The 25,506-nt window shown below is 40.8% G+C and overlaps 1 protein-coding gene across 5 annotated transcripts in view; it reads left to right on the forward strand.

Moving 5' to 3' along the window:
- Nucleotides 1-1,192: 1,192 nt before the first annotated feature.
- Nucleotides 1,193-25,506, forward strand: part of NIN (ninein) — an 86,383-nt gene continuing 62,069 nt past the window's right edge. For all 5 annotated transcript variants that reach the window (XM_019725670.2, XM_019725673.2, XM_019725676.2 and 2 more), the window contains exons 1-3: nt 1,193-1,396; nt 12,462-12,543; nt 23,497-23,666. In XM_019725670.2, the coding sequence (XP_019581229.2) occupies nt 1,214-1,396; nt 12,462-12,543; nt 23,497-23,666 (435 nt within the window). In that variant the 5' untranslated portion in view covers nt 1,193-1,213. The remainder of the gene's footprint in view (nt 1,397-12,461; nt 12,544-23,496; nt 23,667-25,506) is intronic.

The following is a 25,506-nucleotide window of genomic DNA, read 5'->3' on the forward strand; positions in this document are numbered from 1 at the left end:
ATATGTCATGTTTGGCTTCCATTGCATCATGGTGAAGGGACTTCCAATGTGCAGGTTTCAGGCTGTCATTGGAAGACCCAACCCATTAAAAATGAATTACTGTATAAGCAAAACACCAGATTCATTCCTAAAGTATGATGTACCTAGTATTTTATGATGTATATTTTTAGCAATAAATAATTCTGAGAGTTATTGATGACTCTACGTTGTTATGGATCCCATGGAAATTGGAAAAACAGAAGAGTGTGGGTGGTCAGAGAGGTAGAAGACAGAATAACCAGGTGAACAGAGTGAGACGGCCTAGATGGTAGAGTTCCCTGAGAATCTTTATGATTCATATGGTCTGCGGCTCCTTCAAACCTCACTGTCTGAAAGGTTGGAGGAGTGTTTTCCCCTTTCTCTAGGCAACTGAGCATTACCTAAACCTCCCTGGGACTAAAGCGAGCCTCAGGGAGTACTCTTCCTGTCACACCTGTAATTGCACCAATGAAGTTAATTGAGTTGCTTTTTGAGGAGCATGTGGAAAAGACATTCAGTCTCATGTAAACAGGGAGGTGGTTTTGTATCAGACTGTCCATTTCCTCTTGCTGCAACCCTCCGGTCTAACAACAAAGGAGATCATCTAGGCTGCAGGGTGAGAAGCTAAGCAGCTCCTCCAAGCTGACATATTGCAGCATCTGGGCAGGTGGTCTGGAGCTCTCAGACTGGCATGGAAACTCTGGCCCTGCAGGCTATTGCTGCTAACAGGTAGTACATTTGGAAGGACAGGATGTCAGAAGTGGTCTTTCACCATCTGTAAGTCCTGCTCCAGATGAGCTGATAGAAAGAGAACTGCTGGCTCTCAGTCTTGAGTCTGATAGACTGGTTGGGTGCTTTCTGCCTAGAGATTCCCTTCTGGTTACATTACCCCGCGGTGACTGGACCTTATGGGCGTTCCCCAGGTGGGTGCATGGGGCAGCTCCACTGGCCAGCGCTGGGCCTGGAGAGACCTGTGGTCTTGCTGAGGGGTGTGCAGTGTTACCTCTCCCGCTGGCCCTTAGCAAGATCTTGATTGATCTGCATGAGGGGCCGAAGGCATACAGAGCATTCCCAAGGCGCTGGCATGGGTGAGGGTGGCGGTAGTGTGCCAAGCAGTGGCGGCAGTAGGACTCCAGGGGCTGCCACAACTTCTCCTTGTATCTGTCTCACACAGGTGAGCGCTGTGGGCTATGGGATGGATGAGGTGGAGCAGGACCAGCATGAGGCCCGACTCAAGGAGCTGTTTGACAGTTTTGACACGACGGGCACTGGGTCCCTGGGACAGGAAGAACTCACCGACCTTTGTCACATGTTGAGCTTGGAGGAAGTGGCCCCAGTGCTGCAAGAGACGCTGCTTCAGGACAACCTCCTGGGCAGGGTAAGTAAGGTCTGGGGAAGAGCACCGGCAGTGGGAAGTGGGGGCGGTTTCTGTCGGGGCGCTGGGGGTGGGGCAAACCACACATATTGTAACTTGTTTCTAACATCCTGGCTGTCTGTGCCCTTGGCTCTTAATGTGATAAACAGACAAGATGTAATGGGTGTGACACAGCAGTGCTGTTCGCTCAGGTGGTGAGGGCCTGCTGTAATTTGTGCACTGAGCATCTTAGATAAAGAGAGAACAATAGGTAACAAGAGGATGTTTTCCAACTTTTTTCTTTGTGGATCATTTTATGGATGCTGCTTTTATCATTGAGACAGCAGGGGGGAGACAGATTTCCACTGAAGAGAAGGGAAATGCAGTAAGAAAACTGCCATTCACAGGAAAAGCAGATTGCTGTTGTGACTTTTACTTCCAATAAAGCTATTTCTTCTTCTGTGGGTTGTTTCTCAGGCGAAGTATTAATTAAACCCTTCACCCAGGAAATGAGGCTGGAGGGTAAGTAAATACAGTGTAGGTTCATTTAAAACCCAGCACGACTTGCTTCCAGCAGGGAGATGTGTGTGTGCTGATGTTAACTTCTGCATTTGACAACAAATAGTCATGTTCTCCCCATAAATCAAGTCACAGAGATGAGTAAGAAGTGAGAAGGGAGGGATCCTTTCCCCCCCACTTGCTGTTAGTGGGGAAGAGGTTTGGTCCGTTACGACTGATATTGCCTTCAAGTCTCATAATTAAGAGCATCGTTTGTATGGCTTTGGGTTGAGTCTTTCTGTTATTTTTTGAATGGCTGAGAGATAAAAATGGGCAACACTTTTTGAGTTCTGTTGCTGTCATTGCTGACACTTTGTAAACACTGGTTTCTGTCATGTGGTGTAAATTGAGGAAGTAGTCATGAAGCTCAATTTTATTCCAGTGATTGAAATTCCTTTTCTTCATTTCATTTTCACTGTCTCTTAGCTGACTAGTTGAGTAAGTGGCCTTAGGTGTTGAATGTACGATGTGTCAACTCTCAGTGACATGAGACAGACAGGAGTAGCGATCATCCTGCAATGAATGCAGAAAGGAAAAATTTTCAAGGGCGTGGCACTATGAATGTGGTGGTTAACAGGGCTCACACTTAAAGAAAAAATGAGTTTGCAAAAGTGGGATCATTCTTGGTCACTTTGGGGCATTAGCTGCTTGTGAATACATGTGGTCTCTAAAATATGTTAAAAATCTTGCTTTGATGGGCGGCCGGATGGCTCAATTGGTGAGAGCGCAAGCTCTGAACAATAGGGTTGCCGGTTGGATTCCCACATGGGCCACTGAGCTGCGCCCTCCACAACTAGATTGAAGACAACGAGCTGCCGCTGAGCTGCTGGAGGGGCGGCCAGATGGCTCGGTTAGAGCACGAGCTCTCAACAACAGTGTTGCCGGTTCAATTCCTGAATGGTATGGTGGCTGTGCCCCCAGCAACTAAAGATTGAAAACGGACTTGGAGCTGAGCTGCGCCCTCCACAACTGGGTTGAAGGACAACAACTTGGAGCTGATGGGCCCTGGAGAAACACATTGTTCCCCAATATTTCCCAATTAAAAAAAAATCTTGCTTTGAAAGCAGTAGGAATGGGAGATTTGAGGATTAAACAAGTAATGCACTCAAGTGGTTTTTAGTTCTGCCTCTATCTCAGATTCTTTGGGGGAACCAAGAGTAGTGTTTCGCCCTGTGTTCCTTGGAGAGCTCAGACCTTTTGGCATCTAAGGAATCGTCTGAAAGAGTGGATCTCTTTTAATGCTTATTAAAGCCTGAGAAGTCAAAATACAACTTAAGGTTTTGTTGAGAGATTGTGTTAAGGTCAGTGTAAATATGGGACCCTCTGCTGTAGACGGACAGCACCTTGGCAGCTTGCTCCCCGGATGTTGCACATTGTTGCCCTTATTTGGCAAACTGAAATGAGGAGCAGCTATCGATTGATTTGTTAATGACTTGACACTACCAGCCTGCTTTTTACGTTTGCTATTTGCCTGTGAATAATGAATAGCTAAGTGGTCTATAGCGTGATATTTACTTAGTGTGCACAGGACGAAAGTTAAATAGATGTATGCATGTTGATCTCATGTGGGGGGGGTCCCTGGCGATTATCTTGAGAGCAAGGTTGACATGAATTAATACGCTACTGTTAAATTGGAATTTTTTTATGAAACTGAATTATTCTCCTCAGGTGATCCCATAATCCTGGCCATCTGCTGTTAAGGTACTCTACGTGGCCTATAATTTTGAATTACAAGGGGAAAAAGTTCCTTAAAATTCACAGAAGTGATCCAAGTGCTATCACCTTCTTGATATATTGAGTAGGGTCATAAGTTGTAAAATTATAAGTTGTTTTTAATGGCAGTCATCGTTCTCTTTAGATAGTATTTATAAAAAGCTTGTAAGGGTTAGCAGTTTGGTTTAGTAAAACAGAAAGAAATAGCAGCACGACAAATCTAAATATATTCATCTATTCTTTAATTTAACAAATATGTATTATGTGTGTCTGTCCTGCATGTCAGGCATTCTACTAGTCTTATGGTATGGGTGCAACTTATTTATGTTCATTGTAAAGTTTTCCATTGAATTGGCTTTTAGGTACATTAGTATCCATCAACTTCTTGAATGCTTATGGTTTTAATTTTATCTTTTAAATCTTAATGAGTATAGTTTTTAAGTAAAATAAAACTTCCAAGTTTACCATTGGAATTAAGCTGAATTAATCATTTTTCCTTGAAAATCAAGTAAGAAGATAAAAAGCATTGTACCTCTCAACTAAGAACATGAATAGTCTGTATATTTTTTATTTTAAAATCCATCTTTAATAACTTCTTGTTCTTTTTTCTTGAAGCCTAATGTTTCTTTTGACAGCTGTTAAGGAAAGTAACTTAAGTTGACTTGCCATTTTCATGCATTTTCATAATAGGCCATTTACCCCCAAATTATGTTAAATTCATCTGTCCAATCTTGAAGCCATAGTCCCCTGAGCATGGGGTTACTGTGTAAGTGTTTGAAATGCCTAAAGATTGTGGATCACTGATTCGATGGAAAGAGAACATTCCCGATAGGTGTTTCCAACTAGTTTATCAAAAGAGCTCCATCCATATCTTTGTCACAGTTAAGCATCTGCCAGGTGGTGAGACCCCAAGAGAAGGGACTTTTCAAGACACTGAAGAACTTATAGTCTGGTCACATAATGTACCTGGCAGGTAAATAGTACGGGGAGCTAATACTACAGACATTTAAGAAAGGGAACCACATTAGCTCTTTCATTAAACCAAGTTTTCATCCAAGCAATGGATATATCTATTGTAAGTGCTGCCTGTTTTTTTGTGTCTTTTAAATGAAGTTTCCATATGCCTCTCTATCCCTTTTATTAGAAATCAGGACATAAATATGATAATTTACCTTGGTTTTATGGAAGCCTTTGGTGATATCCAGCTTGAAAATGCATTTTCCTTTTTTTTTAATGGAATATACCAGCTTTGAGACAAACATTGCCCTGAGTTTCTGATGAGTTTCCTTGCTATACTCTTTAATATGAATCTGGAGGCTGAAGGGCCCCATGTCCTTGTCACTCTTTAGCATCAGAACAAGCTACCTGGTAGTAGAACTCACCATTGGCTTCCAAAGAGTGCTGTGGGTAGGTGGACTTTGGTCATCAAAGGCACTTGGAAATTTTTTAGTATGAAAATTTGATGTATATAATTTACTTTACCTTTCCCACCTTTCATTTTAAAGTGCTTGAGGTTCTTTTGTAAATGTTAAGATTAATTTATATGGAGGATTTGCTTCTTTGTTGTTTCTAATTCATTAAAAGCTTTTAAAGATTTCTTTCTCTAATACACACTTTAACCATTTGAAAAGCCAGTCAGAAATACAGACGCACTTTCTGGCAGTGACTATTTGATCTTGTTCTCTGTGCACAAAATTGCGCTTGATCATCAAATAGTGCCTATTTATAACCACCCCATGTCCATGCTCCTGTTTCATACTATTGATCCAAGGCCTTTTGACTGCATTGGAGGGAATGGTGGGAACATTTCTCATTGCATCTCTTAAATGTCTGAACCTTCACTGTACCTTACTGTCTAACCACTGTAGAGTAACCTAAAATGATAAAGGATGTTTTCTGATTCCTGTGTTGCTCTTGTGACTCTGGGTATCTCTCCATCACTTCCTTCCTTTTCAACATTCTCATCTGGGGTTGAATTGAACTCTTATGGGTCTCTGGTTCCCATTTACAGACAAACAGACAGTCTGAGTAAGAGGCTACGAGACTTGTTTCTAGTCTGTATTAACAGTTCCTTGTCAAATTCAGTGCAGAATTATTTTTGGTTTTGCGTCCTGTGAACCTTGAGTCTCTCAGAGGTGTTTAGTTTGACAGAAAGCAAAGGCTGAGGGAAGAGCTGTTGGGAAGGCCGTCTACTGTCAACAAGAGTTGGGAACAAGCACTAAATGATTATCCTTTTCTACCTACTTTATTTCAGTAATGATCATCTCTTTCACCAGAGAAAGTATGCTCAGGAATGCTCATTAGATTCCCATAATATTTCACTGATACTTTTATGAGTAGCTTTTTGTCTGCACAAGGGGACTTAAAATTATCAGTGTCCATCACAGATTTTAGATTTAACTGTTCATCTGTATGACAGAGAAACATGGAACCCAGAACTTTGAAAAGTGTAGTGACTTGTCCAAGGTCAGGCAACTCATTTGAAGCAGCACTAGAATGAAAACCTGGATTTCTCAGTCCCTGAATGTGAATGCACGCCTCCATAGCCTCCTCAGACTCCACATATGCAAAAATGAATCTCACTGTGTCTCCTCCCTTCAACCCACCCCTACCTCCACATCGAGACAGTGTACTATTGGAGCATAGTCTTTGAAGTCAGACCTGGATTTACATACTGACTCTTGCCACTTTTTAGCCATATGGGCATTTTATCTTAAATATTCTGAGCCTTAGTTTCTTCATCAGTATAATGGGAAAAATAATACCCTCCTTGTAAGATTGTGATGAGGGTTGACTTAGATTGTGTATATCAAAGACATCATAGAACCAGTACGGTTAACTGCCGTGTTCTACACCTCTCTCCATCTCTTACATACCTAGAATGGGGCTTTGGTACACAATGACTTCCCACTAAAAATTTTCTGAGAAATCTCATTAGAGAATGGATTTGCTAGAAACTCTTATGTGGTGGTGGTTTGCATCTATTTCTGTCCATAGGCAGGGCTCCTTGGATCAGTCTTGAGTACAACTTCATACAGTTGTTTAGGTATTTAAAACCTGCCTTTGAAAATGGCCTTTGTCTGTCTACATTGTCTGCAGTAAATGACTAGTAAGCTACAATAACCTGAGTGCTTTATTTAGAATACAACGTTTCATAATTATGTCTTTCATTATGACATAATTATGATCCAAGTCATTTATCTTTGCATAATGCCATAAACATTATTTTCCTCTACACTGACCTTGTGATGAGTCCATATTTCTATACCCATTTCAACTAACACAATGTTTTGAGTGTTCCCTCATTGATTTCTCTTTGTATTACTAGATACAAACCTCCTAAGAGTGATGATAGTCACGTGGGCCTTTGTCTTGTTTAACAAGCTCACTTTGTTGAACGCTGGCTTGAGCTTTCTCATCTTGGGTCTGTTTGAAGTGCTGCCTGCACACATATGGAAACTATATTCATTTGATCTCCAAGACTGCACAAGATGATTTTATGCAACGCTAGGTTCCTTATTCTACTTCCTGTTGCAGGTTTTTTTGTGGTTTAAAATAGTGTTTGTTTCTTGTGTATGCTTAAATTCTTTTTTCAGAAAGGCAAATTGTGTCTATAAAAAAAACATTCATATGAAATTTGGAGAGCAGAAGTGGTGAGGTAAATTTCTATTACACGTTGGTAACACTTGACAAAAAATATCAGACTTGACTAGTCTTCCTGTTAATTTAGTTTAAATGTCATGTGTGTTTTCAGTCAGTCATGTAATTTCCCCCATGCTGTAAACTGCCCTTTGAGGCATACAAGATATAGGAATGCCTTATAAAATGAATGGCAGCAATTATTATTCAAATGAGGAGATACCAGCCAGTGTACACACAGCTGGGAAGCTTGTTACCTGGTGAGATTTAATTGCATTGTATATTTGTGAAGACATCTAAATTTTAACATAGTACAATAGTAAAACTCCCTTGGAGGGGAAAAAAATCGTACTTAAAAATTCCAGTTATTGAACTTCGTGAGCCCACGGATGCTCATTTCTTCACAATAGAGGGCATTTATTAACATTTTGGTTCTGCCTTGTGCCCTCAGGGGCTTTTCCGCCACATCAGTATTCATGAGCATTGATGAAAAATAGCAGTCACCTGCCTCTGTTAGAGCACTCTCTTCTTGAAGCATGTGGAATTTACTGTTGTTTGAAGTGGAGGGTCCACTGTCTCTATGTCCTTGCAAGAAGGAAAATAAAGATCAACTTAAGACTTAAAGTTGCTCCAATATTTTTCTTAATTGAGATAGCATTGGTTAAAAACATTATGTGAGCTTCAGTTGTACAGCATTGTAATTCACTGTGTGTATACACTATAGCATGCTCACCACCAAGAGTCCAGTTTCCATCTGTTTACCACATAATTGACCCCTTTTCTCATTCTGCTGTTTCCCCACTGCACCAGTTGTTTTGATCAGCTTGCCAGCTTTTCGGGGTTTTAGATTTTTTTTGTCGGGGAGGGAGGGGTTACCTAGATAGACAATGTTGGATTATAAAGAACCTCTGAGTTAGTAATCATGTTTAGTCCTTTTAGACTCTTCTAAAATGTGGCTGATTTAATACCTTATACGTCCATTTTGGAAATCTGTAAGCTCTGCTTGTGAATATCTTGGAGAAGTCAGATGTCATCAAATGTCCCTATTTTCCTGCCTGCTGGCCCAGTAAGATATGCTTATTTTTCAGAGGCCCCTACCAGCTTGTGTCTGTCTCAGAATACTTAACCAGATTCTACCTAGTGGTTGCTAATAAAAATTCCTCTTTCATTCACCATTCTACTCTCCCACATTCTAGGATCTAGAATATGGCTGATAAACTTCTTGAGGGCAGAGGTTATGTATCTTCTTGATGTTATATTCCCTGAAGTCCCAGTGGACTGCTTTATGCCTAGTGGCTTTGAGTAAAGTTGAGGATTTGACTTGGAGCAGCAGAGGGATTTCCCTGAAAGGTTAGAGCAGGAGTGGAGCAGGCCTGGGGCAGGCAGAGTTACTAGACTTTAATGTATCTAGTTAGAAGGCCTGGGTTCTCCAAGTAACTCCATCACTTCAAGATGTGTGGCCTTGGGCCGAGTACAGGTCTTCTCCGAGCCTCTCTCATCAGTTCTAAGGATGGATGCCTGTCCTTAGAGCAGCTCACACGGATGTTGTGAGAACCAAATGACCAAATGTCCAGGAAAGAATGAACTTACACTAACACCCCCGTTCATCTCATATTATCCAGGACCCACGTTAATAAAATTTTCTAATAACTGGATCTCTGACCCCAATTAGTGGCAACCTTTTTTGAAAAACTGGTTAACCATTGGAAATTTAAAAGTTTTTTATTAACATTTTGCCCTACCAAAGAGTATATTAAACATTACAAGGTTGTTCTTAATTATTTAAATCTTCTTGTCTATCACTTATCCTTCTAGAAGAGTGATACCCTCAGGATTTATTTAGCAGCATATAGATCCTTGCCCCAGCAAGGATCCTAGACTTTTAGGTTTTTGAGGGCATGTGCCTTTTTTTATGTAGTTCATATAGTTTTAAAAAAAAACTAGTTTGTTAAAATGTAAAATATATTATACTTTATGTTGTTAAAATGTAAAATATATTTTATTTTATTATGTTTGTTTGAGGGAGGATAGTCAATGTCTTTCCTCAATCTCAATATGTTGATAGTTACTTCTTATACTTACCTTAGAGCACCCCTGCGTTTTTTTTTGGGGGGGGGGATATTGGGGAACAGTGTGTTTCTCCAGGGCCCATCAGCTCCAAGTCGTTGTCCTTTAATCTAGTTGTGGAGGGTGCAGCTCAGCTCCAAGTCCAGTCACTGTTTTCAATCTTACTTGCAGCTCATTGTCTTCAATCTAATTGTGGAGGGTGCAGCTCACTGGCCCATGTGGGAATTGAACCGGCAACCCTGTTATTAAGAGCTCGCATTCTAACCAACTGAGCCATCCAGCCATCCACCCCCATCTTTTGTTTGTTGCTTCTAATCTGTGGTAGGTTGGGAAGCAGGCTGATGAAGCTTATAATAAATCAAGTAGGGCGAGGATAAACAGCTCCTGAGTTGCTTCTGCGGCATTTTCTATGAGTAGAACGTGTGGGTTTTATGATGCCTTCCTCGGCTCTGGATACCACTTGTTTCCTGATTGTCTGCTGTATTCTAGATCACTGAGGTGAAGAGATAAGCAACCTCCACATAAATGAGGATAATACTGTCTTCTAAAGTTGGTGTGTTTGTATGAGGCCTAAGTATCCCTTGAATACGGTATAATAAAGCCTTGGAAGCTGATTAAAAGTAACTTCCCAATTATAGCTGTTTTTGTCATTTTTTAGGGAGAGTAAAACTGAGGTATGATGATTTTCCATGGCTAATACTCACTGAATTGAACTGTTAGGATGAAATTCAGAAGGGCTCTTTCCAATTACCGCTATCAAAACATCTTTAGAAGACCCTGCAGAGACCCACAGAGACAAGTATAAAAGATGTGAAAGTCTCAAGGCAAACACCTCCCTTTTGAAACAGAAGCCTCTCTCTGTTCAACTTATAACTGGCAAGAAGAGACTTAGGTTTCACTCTATTAATATCCTAAGAGAGGAGAAACCCAGAGTTAGGGTCCCTTCACAAAGCAGACTGGCTCAGTTTCTCCAATGCTGGGCAACTGCACAGATCCTGGGGGCACCCTGCTGTCACCACCCCCCAGTCCTGCTTGGCTGTCTTGGTTACTGTCATGGCCAGTTGCTTTGCCTGAGAACACGGCCCTGTTTCTGCATAAAAGTGATGGGACCAGTCAAGCCTGTTATTATACCTGTTAGTAGTATCACTTCCACTTGCTGAGTACCTAATAAGGGCCGGGAAGTTCTACATACTTTACATAACTCTCGTTTTCTCTCCCCAATGCTGCTCTGAGGGGAGTGCTATTATAAATAACATAAAGTACATGCAGTGCTCTTAGCACAGCATCTTAGCACAGCCTACCTCCCTGTGACATTTCCTGAGACGCTGTGCTCAGTGGCAGCAGGGATCCTTGTCACTCCCTTCACAGCTGTATTACCACGGCCTCGGATTAGTGCCTGGTGCATAGCAGCTGCTCAATAAATATTTGTTGAATGAACCATAAATATTAGTTGTTAGATAGCCCCATTTCCACACATGAGCAGACCAAAGCTCAGAGAGGTGTAGAAATTTAGCCAATTCACAGAAGGAAGTGAGTGACTGAACCAGAGTCAGAACCTGGACCCAGCTGGTTCCAGCACACAGCCTGTGTTCCTAACCCTTCTGCTGCACTCCCTGAGAGGGAGGCCTGATTCTGGCAGGAAGTAGTAAATGCCTGCAAGTGCCCCTAATGGGGAGTGCCCTTGGGCATGTGATGTCTGCAGACCGGCTGGTTGGGAACTGGAGCTGGGATGGCACAGTGCCTGAAGCCCACCTCTGACTCTGGGACACGGCCCTCTGCCCTCCCCCAGGCTTCTCAGTGATTTGTCATCTGTGAAACCTAATTAGCACAGCCTACATTTCTACAGTCTTTTAACTCTTTCATTGATTGCACGGCCCTAGCTCTTTAGCGGATGCCCAGACTCCCTTGACAGATTTCTGCTCTGGCTCTGTAGATTATGCTGATTTTTAGTCTACGTGATCTAAAGGAATATGATTTTGGATTATGACTCAATCAAAACTAATTGTAATAGAGAAATCACATATACTTTGGGAGAGTGTTGTCAATTGCAAGTATCTACAATTTTATGACATAGGAATCTCAATGGTTTCCTCTCCTTTGATTTGCGTGGGTAACACAGTATATGACTTTTCCATTGTTTAGATAACTCTTGAGGTTTGTTGCATTTCCAAATTTAATTTGAAAGTGTTTTATATCTGTTGCATATGTTTAAACTTCTAGGCCATGTTTTATAAAGATGTCCAAAGAGACCCATAAGAGTGTAAATTAAAGATTTACCAAGTTTGTATTTATATATGGGCTTCTGTATAAATAGATGCCACGTTATCAAACTAGAATAATGGTGAGAAGAAATACCGTCTCTCCCTTCTGCCGCATGGTGCGATCACATAAATTTATGTTATAGAAAAATATATGTGGCCGGAAAGAAAACCATTTTACCCCTTTAACCAGTGATATCCCAATTCTAACTATTTATTTAAAGAAAACTCAGGTTCTTTCCTACTTCAGTCCAGGTAACTGGGTTTTTAAGAATTCAGGAAAATGCTTTCCAAGGTCCTTTTATCCTTTGTGTTTGCTATTGATTTTTGCTTATTTATAGAATCATAGGGGCCTTGGGAGATAAATATTATACACCTGCCCCAGGTAAAACTATATTCAAGTCATCCTCAAAAGATAACTTACTCCTTTCTAGACTATCTTAAGAGATAAAAGCATTTTTAGGACATCATTACAATACATCATTTACTTGGGAAGTTTCTCCTAATATCTAACCTAACATCTTTCTCTTCTGGTCTTATTCAGAAAAATAAGAATTCAAAACATATCTTTGTATGAGTTTATAAAGAAGGTTTTGCTATATAGCTTTTCCCCTCAGGGTTGAATAAATATTGATATTAGTATTTATGATACTGGGGTGTCAAAAATAATCAGCCCATTTTCCCTTTAGTGCTTTAGAGAAATGAAGAAAAAAGGGAACAAAAGCAGGTTGTGACTTACTGCTTTGAAGCTCTCAGGATGCTAACAATGGTTCTGGTACCTTATATGTAGATGGATTTGTTTCCTTAAGACTGTGGAAATGATTTTGAATTCATTTTGAATTGTTTATTTTTAGGTGCATTTTGACCAGTTTAAAGAAGCGTTAATACTTATTTTGTCTAGAACTCTATCCAACGAAGAACACTTTCAGGAACCAGGTAAGGACACTCACTTGTCTTCTCTACCTTCCCCTATAAAAGTTGTGCAGGGAAGAATTTGGGGACCTTGAAGCATGTCTATGAAAGATTTGGGGCATCTGCCTTTCATGGATTGAGCAGTTATTTTCAGTGACTTGTCTTTTGATATTATCATAAAAGCCTTGCAGCTGTTGAACACTAAAATGAGACTTCCCTCCGACAACAGCGAATTATGGAAGAAATAATTGGATTGTTCCTAGGCAGTATGTCAGGTGGTGTGGCAATAACTCACTCCTGAAATGAGCAGAGTGAAGCTGAATGATGCTTCCTTCATTCTTATTTCCTGTGTACGTTGAAGGATATGAATTGGGAATTTTGCCTGAAAAAAGAAGGGTGGCCTATCTAGAGACAATTTTATTTAGTCCTGTTGAGTGGATAACCCTCTGCTATAGACATTATCACATTATAATTGTTTATCTCCCCCTCTCAAGTGATAGTTCCTTGAGGACCATGTGGTTCATGTTTTTTATATTTCCAGGGCCTAGTAGAATGCTTAGCACATAGTAAGTATTCAGTGAATATTATGAGTTTCATATACTTTATTGATTTTTTTAAAGGCACTATAGATTATAAAACGCATCACTATTTTATGTATCTCTAAGAAGAAAAATTGTTGCCAGTTATAATAGTAAAATACCATTGATTGTAAGACACATCTTAATTTCAGTGTTCAAATCTAGGGGTGAGTGTGTGTGTGTGTGTTAGAATTGATGAAATATGGTACTTGATGAAATATGGTAAATATTTAAGGGGAAGTCTAAAGAGTGTTGACATTTGTATTATAATACAACCCAGTTTTATCAAATCAGTGGTCATTGGGCTGGGGTTAGGGGTTGACTGTAAAGAGGCATGAGGAGATTTTGGGGGTGACGAAACTTTAATGTCTTGATTGTGGTGGTAGTTACAGATTTTATGAGTTTTTCCAACCCATAAAATTGTGCACTAAAAGGGTGAAAGATACTCTATATAAATTATACCTTAATGAACCTGACTTAAAAAAACAACATAAAAAATACAGTCCAGTTTCTGAGACTGAGGAAAATCATTAACATTTTGTTGCTACCAAGAGTCATTCAATGTGACCTATTTAGATGAAGCACAGATGGGAACTCATTTCTTATCCTCACTAGTGATCCAGTTCTTCGTTGCACCTTCTGAAATGCTCCAGATTTGTGTCATGTGTGTGAACACTGTGTTCAGCACTGTTTTGGATTCCGGATTGAGTCTCCCCCTTTTTTGCATATGGTGACCACCCCTAAGAAGGTTCCTGTCAACTCTGAGACTTGCCAGGGCCCTCTGGAAGCCAACAGTGAGCCTGGGAAGAAGGTTATTGCCTCCTCAAGATTTTCTAGTCTAACAGTAAAATTTCTGTAGGTGATCACTGCTAGAACGTGGAATTTTGTTCTTATGAGGTCTCACATTTTATTGATATTTTTCCTTATGGAAGGTTGTTTGTCATCTTGATAACAATGGTGCAAGAGCTAGGGACCCTGAATAGAACTATGGTGATGTTACCATAACGTTTTAGTTAATATGAGCATAGGTCCTAAGCATAAGTTCCGTGTCCTTCTGTAGGCTGATAATGTGCTTTTGTGCAGGTTTGGAGGATGCAGCCCTGCTAGTAGGTAGTCCACATGACCCTTCTGCTGCCCTTTCTTCAAATCCTGTACCGTCATGTGCCAGAAAATTGTCATAATAAAGATAGAGATTTACGGTGACTACACATGTGAAGAGTGAGCCCTAGATTTGAGCAGTGTGGGGACATAAATAATGGGACGAGTGCATAGACAATGGCTGGCTGAGCCTGGTAACAGCTAGGAGGTAACATTTATGATCCTGGCTCCAGATGGTGTTTCAGAGTCATGTGTGTGCCTTGCTGCTGTACAGGCCGAAACCATAATTTGGATAAGTCTTCCAGGACAACACACAGAAGGGACTTTTATAGTTTCTCTGTGTGTTCCATCCTTTGCACAGGCTGGAGCAAGCCTTTGTTATAGAGCTGCTCCAAATCCGTGTGATGAAGCAGCAACATACTTATCGAGAGCATTTCATCCAGCATTTTTGTCACTTCCCTGATGTTTGGTCTGGCAGGATAAAATCAGGGATTGAGTCTGTGCCTTAAGCGTATTTATCTCACAGGAGGCAGTGAGTCAGCCGTCCCTCCCACATTCCCAGCTTTGTTCCTGAGCATCTCTGCTTTTTCTATCTTTTGCCCATCTCTGTCTGGCCCTTCCAGTTGTGTCTGGGGATCACACAGTTCTTTCTACTCAAATGTTCTCCCACCCACTCTAAAATGTGACGCCACCCCACAGGCTGATTGGCGAGGCTCGTGAGAGACAGAAAGAAGGGTCCAGGATTCAAATGCAGCATATCAAGAGGCCACCCGAGTTCACCCCCTCCTTCCACTTTATGAAAATAACTATCCTTTAAGGCACAGACCATATCATTGTCGGGCTACAGAGAACGCTGCCATTTTAACCATGAGCAAATTGAGACCTCAAGAGGGACAGACCTTACTTGACGTCTCACAGATAGTGGCAGAGAGGATGCTGACGCTGTATCGCCAAGGGATGTAACTCCAAGAGCCTGTAGTTTAAGGATGTCAGCCCTCAGTTGGAGAGCTGGGGCCACCCCAGTCCTCATCAGTGCAGGCTGGCCAGAAAGATTCTGACAAGTGGCCAGAGGCAGCCGGAAGGAGTGACTAAGAGCAAGTCCCACCTGATCGTTAGTGACAGGGAGGCCTGTGTCCTCAGCATCATTTGGCTGTTCAGTACTCAATTTATCGTCTACCATAAGGGCCGGGCTGTGGTATTTGTGTCTTGCCTTTTGAAATCAATGGTCCTACTGGACTTTGAGAGAAAAGATTATCCTTAAACTATGAAAGGTGACTGAAAACATAGGAAGGCCATAGTGCATAGCCTTAGAAACGGGATGGATCCTGAAGTGATATTTTATAACATCTAAGATTTTCATACATTGAAAATTCCAGATACTATACAAGACCATAATATAGAAAAGCCAGCTTGATATGTTGGAAAGAACCTTGAGCCAGGAGTTATGAAATACTGTCTCTACCCTTCTCATTGGGTGGCCGTATACGACACAACCTCTGTGGCCTTTGTTCACCCCGTATGTAAAGGTGGTTGTACAGGAAAATACTTAAAATCCACTCAGCTCAAAGATTTGATTGTGTTGTGTCCTAATATCGAAATGACTTTATCTACTTTTATGAAAAAACTTAGTTTCTGTTTCCATAAGATTTTTACCTAACAAATGGACACTGTAAAGTTTTGCTTCCTAGGGACAAATGCCCAGTAGATGACATGCTGTCATATTCTCCTAATAAAAGGCAGTTATGTGTAAATAATACAAAAACAAAGTTATAGTAGGATTTGAGAGGAGATGGAATTCACATTATTTCTGTAGTCTTGGGTTCCACCATTTATAACTTCTCTGAGGTACAGTTTCTTTATTTTTAAAAATGGAGGGTATGGACTAGACTATTTTTAGCATCTTTTTAACTCTAATATTTATGATTGTAAATCTTAGCAGAGAGTGTTTTCTTTAAAAAGCAAAAATAACAATAATGACAATAACAACAATACAATGAGAATGACTGAAATTCAGATAAGGGTAGAAACATGGATTTGGGTTGTGGGGAATCTTTTGTCAATTCTAAACTGATTAACATTGCCAGTGGCCTAACTCCCTCATATCTACATGTACAATTTAGTTTTTAAATTACTTTCTTGGAATAAGTGAAGAATGACAACTTAATTATTAGTCATTTATTCAATTTGCTATGGCCTTGGATTGTGAAATTTTTGTACGTAATAGAAATGCTGGCCCAGGCTCTAAGCTGTCTGAATCTGTTCTCCAGAGATTCTGTCCTCATTTGATGCATCTTGCATTAGATTTCTACTCTGTAGTCGATGTTAGCATAATGCAGGTTGCCCTTTTTTTCCCTGTTATGGTTTGTTTATCTGGTGAGGGAGAACTCAGGTTTGGAAAAGCCAAATCATTAGGAAGATCAGACTAGGCCTGGTTTTGGTGCAGATGATTGGTTTCTGTTATTTGTTTCTTTGTAATAAACATTCCTAACTCCAGGAACCACCCTACTTTTGATTATTTTCCTGATGTTCTGAAGAAGCTATAAGTACCTATAATAAACAGCACCTTTTCATTCGCTCAGCAAATGTGCGTTGAAGCGGGTCTGAGGGTGTCTGGCGAGGTCTTGAATTGCGGTGATGGAAGATTTCTGTTTGTAGCTGTATTCAGAGGCGGTGGACCAGGCACCCCTGTTTTTAGGAGATGTTATACACAGATGGCCCAACAGGCCTGTTCTGTTGTCCTCTCTTTGGCTGAGTAAGATAAGTAAGAACTTAGTCTCCTGTTCCCTTGGTATCTATGAGATATTGACAGTGAGGACCAGCACATTTCTCCCTAAATTAAAAGCATAATAAAACCACCACCACTATCACCACCACGACCACCAAAAGCAGGTGTGGGGAGTCAGTTTATGAAGTCAAGGTGAATTGGGAACGCTCACACCCACTGGTGGTCAGGTAAAAAGATAGGACTTCCCTGGAATGATATACAACAATAGGTACCAGAAACTGTAAAAATACCTTTGGCTAATCAGTGTTACCGCAGATCTTATGCTATAGAAATAATTATGGATGTTCACAAAGATGTGTGTATATGGATAGTCATTTAAAACAGAGAAATGTATATATGTGTATATATATATATATATATATATATATATGTACATATACATACGTATATAAAGCATAAATATTTGACAATGTATTAGTTAGGCAAATTATGATGTATCTTTGTAATCAAAGATTAAGCAATTATGAAACTGTGCTATAGAAGAATACTTATTGTTATGATGATTTTACTAAGGGTAAAAAGGCAATTTAAAAAAAATATGTGTATGTGCAAAAAATATAGTCATATTATTTAAAATTAAATAAATAGGGCTGGTGAGAATGTTTATAATGTGAAACAGTTTAGTTGGGAGTTCTGCTGATGTTGTAAGTTTATTTCAACTTCAGTGTATGAGAAAGTTTCCAAATGGGGGAAGTAAAGATGATGGTTTTGTACAGGGAGTCTTAGAGAATTGGTGTGTCCCTCTCGCATCAGCCCCTTGCTGAAGGGAAAAGAGATAATAAGGAAAAGAAAATGAGGGCAAGAATGAGTTGGAGGCAACTCTAGTTTCTGAGATGATGGACTGGATAACGCCATTAGGCTTTGCCACTAAACTTACCTACTGCAAAAAATGAGATCGAGGAAATTTGCTTTGGGATTATGCAAAGCAAGACTTTGAGACTTTTTTTTGGGCTATGAGACTCTCCCTGACTCTGCTCCCCTGGGGCCCCATGTGGGTGCCTCTCACTGGTGAGCTAGCTCCTCCCAGGAGAAGGCTGGAGAAACAATCATATCATCATTATCAACTCAAAGACTTTTTCCTCTTGACTGATCTTCAACTGCTTTAGGGCTTAGTCAGACCTATCAGTCCTGGGAGTTGCCTTCCTCCACACCCTGGTGGGGTGAGAACCTCCCTCCCAGGCAAGGCTGTTCTGAGCTACCCTTATTACCTTTGTGTCTGAGCTGTGTTCCAGCAAGATGCATCATTCAGACTGGTAGGAGCTGATGTGGAGACTCCAAAACTTCTGTCATTGCATCCAGGGACAACCTGAAAGCTCCAATTGGACACGTGCATCAAGAGAGGAGTAGCTGGGGAGCACTGTGACATGGGCCCTGAAGCAGCTGCCTTGGGAGAGCTGTGTGCACACACGCATGGGGCGATGGCCCACCTGCCAACACATCCTGCAGAGGCAGGGAGCTTACTGGGAGGCAGAAGGAATGGCATGCTGGAGGGCTTTCCTGATGTCTGTTGTTGTTCATTCTCATGGCCTCCCTTCTCCCCTTCCTTCCTTGGGACATCTCCCTCCTCGCCGCTTTCTTTCCACCACTCCAACTCTCCTCTACCCTCCTCTCCTCCTTGCCCCCCGCCCTCCCCCCAGCACAAGCCTCTAGGTCTCTGACCATCTTCTGTCCCTACCCCCTTCTCTCTTGGTCTCAGTCTCTCTCTCTGTCTCCCCTTTGATTCTTTCTCTTCCTTTTCTCTTTTGTAGAATCAGGTGTGAGTTTGCACTTTCACGGTGTAATGCCAGTGAAATGGTGCAGGTTGGAGCAGGCGAGAGGGGGCAGGGGGAGATGGATGGTGGGCTGGTGGTGCTCACTTACTACATGGCTTCCTTTCCCCAGGGAAGCTCTGGGCTGCTTGTCCTGAGGTTTGCACGCGCTTCATTTTAGACTCCGTCTTATTTTCACATGGATTTCATGAATCCTGTGAGCTTGGCAGAAATGTAGTTTGGAAAGCCTTGGATTGGCTTGGAAACCCTTGTTCTGAGGTCCTTGGGAAGGAGGTGCTATCCAGGGAATGATTTCCTGGGCTGACTAAATGGGGCAGGAGGGGAAGCAGAAAGCAAGGCTCTGCATGAGTGATCCCAAAATAAGAATACCAGAATAAAAGCAGGGCTTTCTTCTTCATCCTAGAGATATCCTCAGGTCACTTTTAGGAACAGGGAAATTTGATTCAAAAAATGATAAAATATTCCTCTTATCCCACAACAGGTACAACATAATGCTTTGCCTATGGCGGGCGTTCAGTAAATAGGAGTAAAATGAATCGGTGCAATACTGGCATGCCTCTTCCAAATTCTCCTTTAACTTCCCATATATGTGCTGTGGATGCTACTTCCTTCCAATTCGTAAGCTTGTGTTTTTGCAAAGATAGCGTTGATTGAGTAGTGTAGGCTTTCTGGTAACTATTTCAGCTTCCTCTTGGGTCTTCATTGTTTTGCTTTTGGCCATCAGGAGAGCTCAACCTTCCAAGTGGGAATCTCTTTCACACTAGTGGCTAAGGTCAGTTCCAGAAAGTACTGCTCCGTTAGAGTTAGGGAAGGGAAGGGAGTTAGGAGAGGAATGGGATGGGGTCGTGTCAGTTGTTTTCCCTGCCAGCAGCTGGCTTATGCCCTGAGTGGTCATTCTCACTTGACAGTGTATTTCAATTTTCCTTTTATTATAAGTGCAAGACCTTCCGATCACAAGGCAGACATGTACACGGTGATGCCTTCTGATTCTGGAAGGTGAACATTATTACAGAAGGAGTTCCTCTTCTGGACAGATGAGATATGGAGTAAAGAATGTGGTGTCTGAGTATCCAGATTTTGTTTAATTTCTAAGGCCAGAAGGAATGGTTTTTCTGGGTTTTTTTTATCTTTTGAACTCTGATTAGATCTTTCTTTTTTTGCCCACCTTCTCTGCACAGACTGTTAGTTACTTCTATATTACTCCAGCAGTCTTTAGGAAATTGAACAAACCAAGTATTTGGTTTAGGGAATAAAGCCTAGATCATCCAAACTAGGTCAGATAGGACTGACTCAAAGTCAACTTACTACTCATAATCAGATCTCCAGGGATGGGGTCCAAGACATTTCTCGGCAGGAGTCTTGTCTGTTTTCCTTCAAACCCCAATTTTTATTTTTATGTAGTGATGACAAATAGGAGAAATGGAAAATGGGAAAGAAGGGAAAATGACCCAGAAGATTGACAATCCAGGTAGAATCATAAATATATATATTCAAAGAAAGCACAGCAGTGCTTTATATTTTGTTTCACTGGCATTTCACCTCTGTCCTTGGAGCTCATGATTGCAGTTGTTACTTACGCTATGGGAAGCTGTATGATTTATGTAAATTATTTTATTTCTTTAAGATTTTTATTAAAATATAGCTAACATACAATATTATATTAGTTTCAGGTGCACACCATAATTATTCAATATTTATATACCTAAAGAAGTGATCACCATGATAAGTCCAGCAACCATCTGACACAGTACTATTCTGTCACAATATTATTGACTGTATTCCCTATGCTGTGCATTACATCCCTGTGACTTATTTGTTTTATACCTGGAAATTTGGACCTCTTTTACTCTTTCACCTCCCCTCCCCTTTTTGAATTGTTCTCTTTTATTTCTTAATAAATCAAAGGACTCTATATTATCTGGCATAGATAAAATTGTTCCAGTATGAAACCCTGAAATATGTAAGTTGCATCTGGATGAACTCATAAAGCAAATAAACTTTGCCCCAGGCTGCGGTTTTGCAAATCTTGTTGGGCATGGTAGGGAAAGGGGTAAGGCATTCTTTAATCTGGGTATGTAAGAGTGTCTTAAAATCCCCATGGAGACCTCCTGCTTGGTGGACTGCTGCTGTAGATTTCTAAAGGCCTGGCTGAGACTGATAAGGAGAATCATAGAGTTTTCAGATACATAACACAACTATGGCTGTTGACCATGTATGTTTTCTCTGGACCTCCTTTTGCTGTCTTTTTTTCCCCCTTCTCATCATGCAAGTACAATGATGCTGATACTCTAAATAGGAGAGGGATGTATGAGTGTGTAAGTCTAAGAAGTACTTATTTTTAATTGGTGTGATTAATCTAGTTCTTTATTGGTTTCATGGATGGTTTGGGAAATTCAGTATGACGAAACCTTATTTACCCCATTTATCCTGTGTGTGTGTTTTGTGTCTCTGTTCCAAAAAGATGATGCAGTTTAATCAGTTTCTCTAGAAATTGACTTTGTCACATATGTACATTCTGTAAAAGATGTTAAAATTTGCTCAAAATTAGTTATGATAATAAAATATAATAAGTAAAAGTTTTTTAAAGTTCCTGGCAATGCAAAAATAAGTAAGTAAATAAATCAACCAAAACCCCATAGGGTTCCTAATGGTTCACAATCTATTACTTTCCATTGCTTAGAAAAAGAGCTGTTTCAAATCTACCACTGTTTCCTACACAGCGTGGGGTATTTAGCGGTAAATAGCTAGAGAACCATTTCATCCACAGGTGGGTTTAGGATTAAATCACAGTGGGTTTTTTAAGATGGTTACTTTGTTCCGCTACTTTTTTTTTTTTTTCCTTGAAAAAGTGCAGCATGCATTAAGCGCTCCTCTGCATCTTCCATCTCCAAACCAAGGCTGAGTTCTCACACTGGGAAAATCCCATGTTCCATTTTCTGATGTTACAGGTTTTCCTTTTAATCTTTTCCAAACCCCCATCATCACTAATGGTGTATCTCGTTGTCTGCCAGTAAAATTTAAGAATATGTCATAAATTAAGGATGGTTCTGCATTGCCTCTTGTCTGACTAGCATCTGTGAGTGTCAGCTGCCAACAAGTAGCTCGGGTGTCTGGGCCGCTCCTGAATACTCACAAGCTGACACACTCTCTTCTGATGAAAGGTACTTTCCAATGTGCATGTGATTTTCAATATAAATTTTGTATACTTAAATCCTTCCTGTAAGAGAATCACTCGACCTAATACAATGACTTGGCTGGGCCTTTAAAAAAACTGGATATAAATATCGCTAGACATTAGAGAGCAAGCATAAATACTTCACTCTGAACTTTGCTGAGCATTTTCAGGATGCTTCTGACCACATCTGTGAAATCTGAGCTTATACCAGAGGAAGGGCAGTGTGGGGGAGGGTGGCAGAGTTAGTCAAATAGGGTCACCCCTCCTCCCAGGGAAACTATAAAGTAATGGCTAACCCCTAACATGGTTTCATTGATGACAAAGGAAAGTTTTGTTCTTTTAGTTGTACACCCTCATTTTGCTGGTATGTGTATATACCTCATCTAAAAATCGACATGACTGAGTTCAGACATGTCTTGTTAGGACTGTCATGTTCAAACAGAACACATATTATGTTCTCCAGAGAGATACTATATCTGTGTGGGTGATAAGAATCAAAGCATTGCCAGTCTTTTGTATCTTAATGCAATATTTTATTCTCCTAATTCTGTGCAAGATACTAAAAAAAAATCTGTATCTAAGATGATACTTATTCTCCTTATTCTGTGCAAGTTACTAAAAAACGTATCTCAGATGACATTCGCATAGAGTGAAGTATTTATTTTATTGCTTTAAAGCTATCCATTGTAGGAAAGGGTAGTGTGTAGTGGTGGTGGTGATGGTAGTGGTGGTGGAAACCTTGGTGCTGATGGTGGTGGTGGTGACTGTTGAACCTGCAACATGTTATGTCAGAATGCTGAAGTCCTTCTTTAAGGTCAAGAGATGACTCTCTCCTTATGCACAATTCTTTTTTATTTTGCGCAACACTGAAGCTCATGAAGAAGAAGAAAACATAATACACCATATCTATTAATGCAGCTTCACATTTGCTATTTTATTCCACAGCTTTTAATTTTATAATGAGCTCTGATGCCAGATTGCATATAAGCGATGAGTTGTCATTAATTGATTAGGGTCCACTGTGTCAGTTTCTTTGTTCTGCCATCCTGATTGTCTGATAGATCAGAAAGTGGGGTGGTTAACAAAGGAGTCACTGAGGTACGTGAGGGGGGTGTTGTAGACTAATCGGTGTGAGTACTGCATTTACAGTGCTGATGCGGTGTTTGTTTTATCATGATGTTCCAAGACTTCCTCCAACGTGTCTCTCCATTAGTATGATCGTCCCTCTCCCTTTACCTTTCTCTGCAAAACACCAGCTTAATAAACAGAAGAATAAATATGACCCCTCGCTGTGTCTATATTTTTAAGTCCGATCCCTCCCTGCCGGCATTGTATCTGTCCCATCACGTACAGAGATATATACTCGGGGTGCTGTAAATCATTCCGAATTAGAAAGAAGCTGTGCTCTGCATCTGACCTGGTGGCTCACATACGCCCACGTCCACCCCAACTGGCAAACGGTGGTGGTTTATTTTGGGACTGGTATAAGAGGCTGCGTCTGACGGCTGTGCATGTCAGCTAAGGGCCGAGACTGTCATGTAATGTGGCCTCAACTCTTTTCTCCTTGCCCAGACTGTTCACTAGAAGCTCAGCCCAAATATGTTAGAGGTGGGAAGCGTTACGGACGAAGGTCCTTACCTGAGTTTCAAGAATCCGTGGAGGAGTTTGCAGAGGTGACAGTGATTGAGCCACTAGAGGAAGAAGCTCGGCCCTCCCACATCCCGACCGGTGACTGCAGCGAGGTAAGAAATCAGAAAGGCACATCTATCTGGACCGCAGGATAACCGCATCTCTGCGGTGCAGAAAGGAGAACTGAGGGGGGTTTATGGCTTTTCTCAGTTGCCCACTACTTGCTGATCTTATTACTTGCTTTTTGGATACATATAGCTAATTTTTTTTATTGTTTGAATGTTTTGATCTTTGTGTCAACTTTGGGAGAGCTGACATTTCTGTGCATGATTTATGCTTATATGTTTTTGGATTCAGTTATTTTCAGATTATCTGGGGTCTGCCACTTCTAGCTCTTCTTAGAAATAGATCTCTCCTCGATGGCCCTGTCATTTTTAGTTGTGTAAAAAGCTAACCAACCCGACCTTCAAACTATAAAACAGCATCCATGACAGGTAGAAAATGAAAGTAGTGTATTTAGGTATTTTGAGATTTGGCATCCTAACAGCTGCAGTGAGGTAAAGCAGCTTTAAACCTTAGTTCTTGTTGTAGCACTCAGCAATTACCACGATTCTTCTTACTGGTTCTGTGGCACCCAGGCACATCGGGCTTTCTAGCAGAGAGTCACCTCTCTCATCTCCCTTCTTTTCATTTTACACGTTGTCATATGTACAATAAAGGAGAAGCAGTAACATTTTCTTTACTCTTTCTTTACAACTCATTTACCAGCATGCCATTTATAGAACATGATTGAAAATGCCATGCTGAGCAAGCTGTAAATATTTCTTACACATCCCAGTTCAGACTAGTATACTTCAGATACTTATATAAACTGGGAAAGAGACAGAGGGCCTCAACTTTCTTAAAGTAGTCCGTAGATGGTAGGTTGATTGGAGGTGGCCTGTGCACGCATGTATGTGTGTTCATTGCTCTCTGACATCCATGTTCAGCTTACTGAAATCTACAGGAAGCTTGCTGCAATAATGTCCCCAGCAATCAGACGTCTAGCACCCTCCACTTTCCATAAAACCCCCCAAACTCAAAGGTAACTGGAAAGAGCCCAAGATCAGAACATAAATGAAACTGGCCATAAGTACTACAATTTAGAAGACACATGACTGATCTGCTGATCAGAAGAACTTTGCAACCATTTTTTAAAAAACAAACTATACCTGTCTTCACACCAGAAGTGAAGGAGCGGTGGCAGAAATGTGAGCCTGAAGAGAGGAAGAAAAGCAGCTAGAGAAGAGAGAGAAACCACGAAAACTGTAAGAGTGGTGTGGCTAAGAAGTGAGCTGAAAAGAGAGAAGCAAGAAGCAAGAAGGAAAACACTGCCTAGAATGCCATAGCACTGGGGCTAGTCGGTCTGAGGCAAAGGCTGCTTCGCATCTTAGTTCAGCCAGTTTCAGACCCTTTCTTGGATCCCTTTGAGAGTTTAGATAAGGCCCTTGCCTCAGTAAAACACATACCCTCCCATGCATAAAAGTGTTACATATACAATTTCAAGGAGTCAACTATTTGCATACTTTGGTTATTACAGTGTTCATAATATTTATCTTGCTCTAAGGAAAGGTATAATTTTACTACATAAAGTCTATTTTATAACCCTGAATAGTGTGGAATGTATCTGAGACATTTCTCTGTGGAAAAAAAGAAAAGTTAAAACATGTCTCAATACTTTCGGAAGTAAACTTTTGTTATTTGAGGCACAACTTTTAAGTCTGGTATCTGCCTTCTCCAACTATTTTTAGTACCCGAGGCATTATTTGGTGCTAAGAAATTAAATGATGACTTAATTTTGGATGAGATAGTTTCTAGTTACCACCTGGGGATATCCGGAAAGTTCTTGGGCAGAGCTGGTTTTGTTGCTGGCAGTATATTTCTTATATCCTTGTTTTATCTTATCTACTGACT

This window comes from Rhinolophus sinicus, linkage group LG03 (assembly GCF_036562045.2).
Source record: "Rhinolophus sinicus isolate RSC01 linkage group LG03, ASM3656204v1, whole genome shotgun sequence".
Taxonomy (NCBI): domain Eukaryota; kingdom Metazoa; phylum Chordata; class Mammalia; order Chiroptera; family Rhinolophidae; genus Rhinolophus; species Rhinolophus sinicus.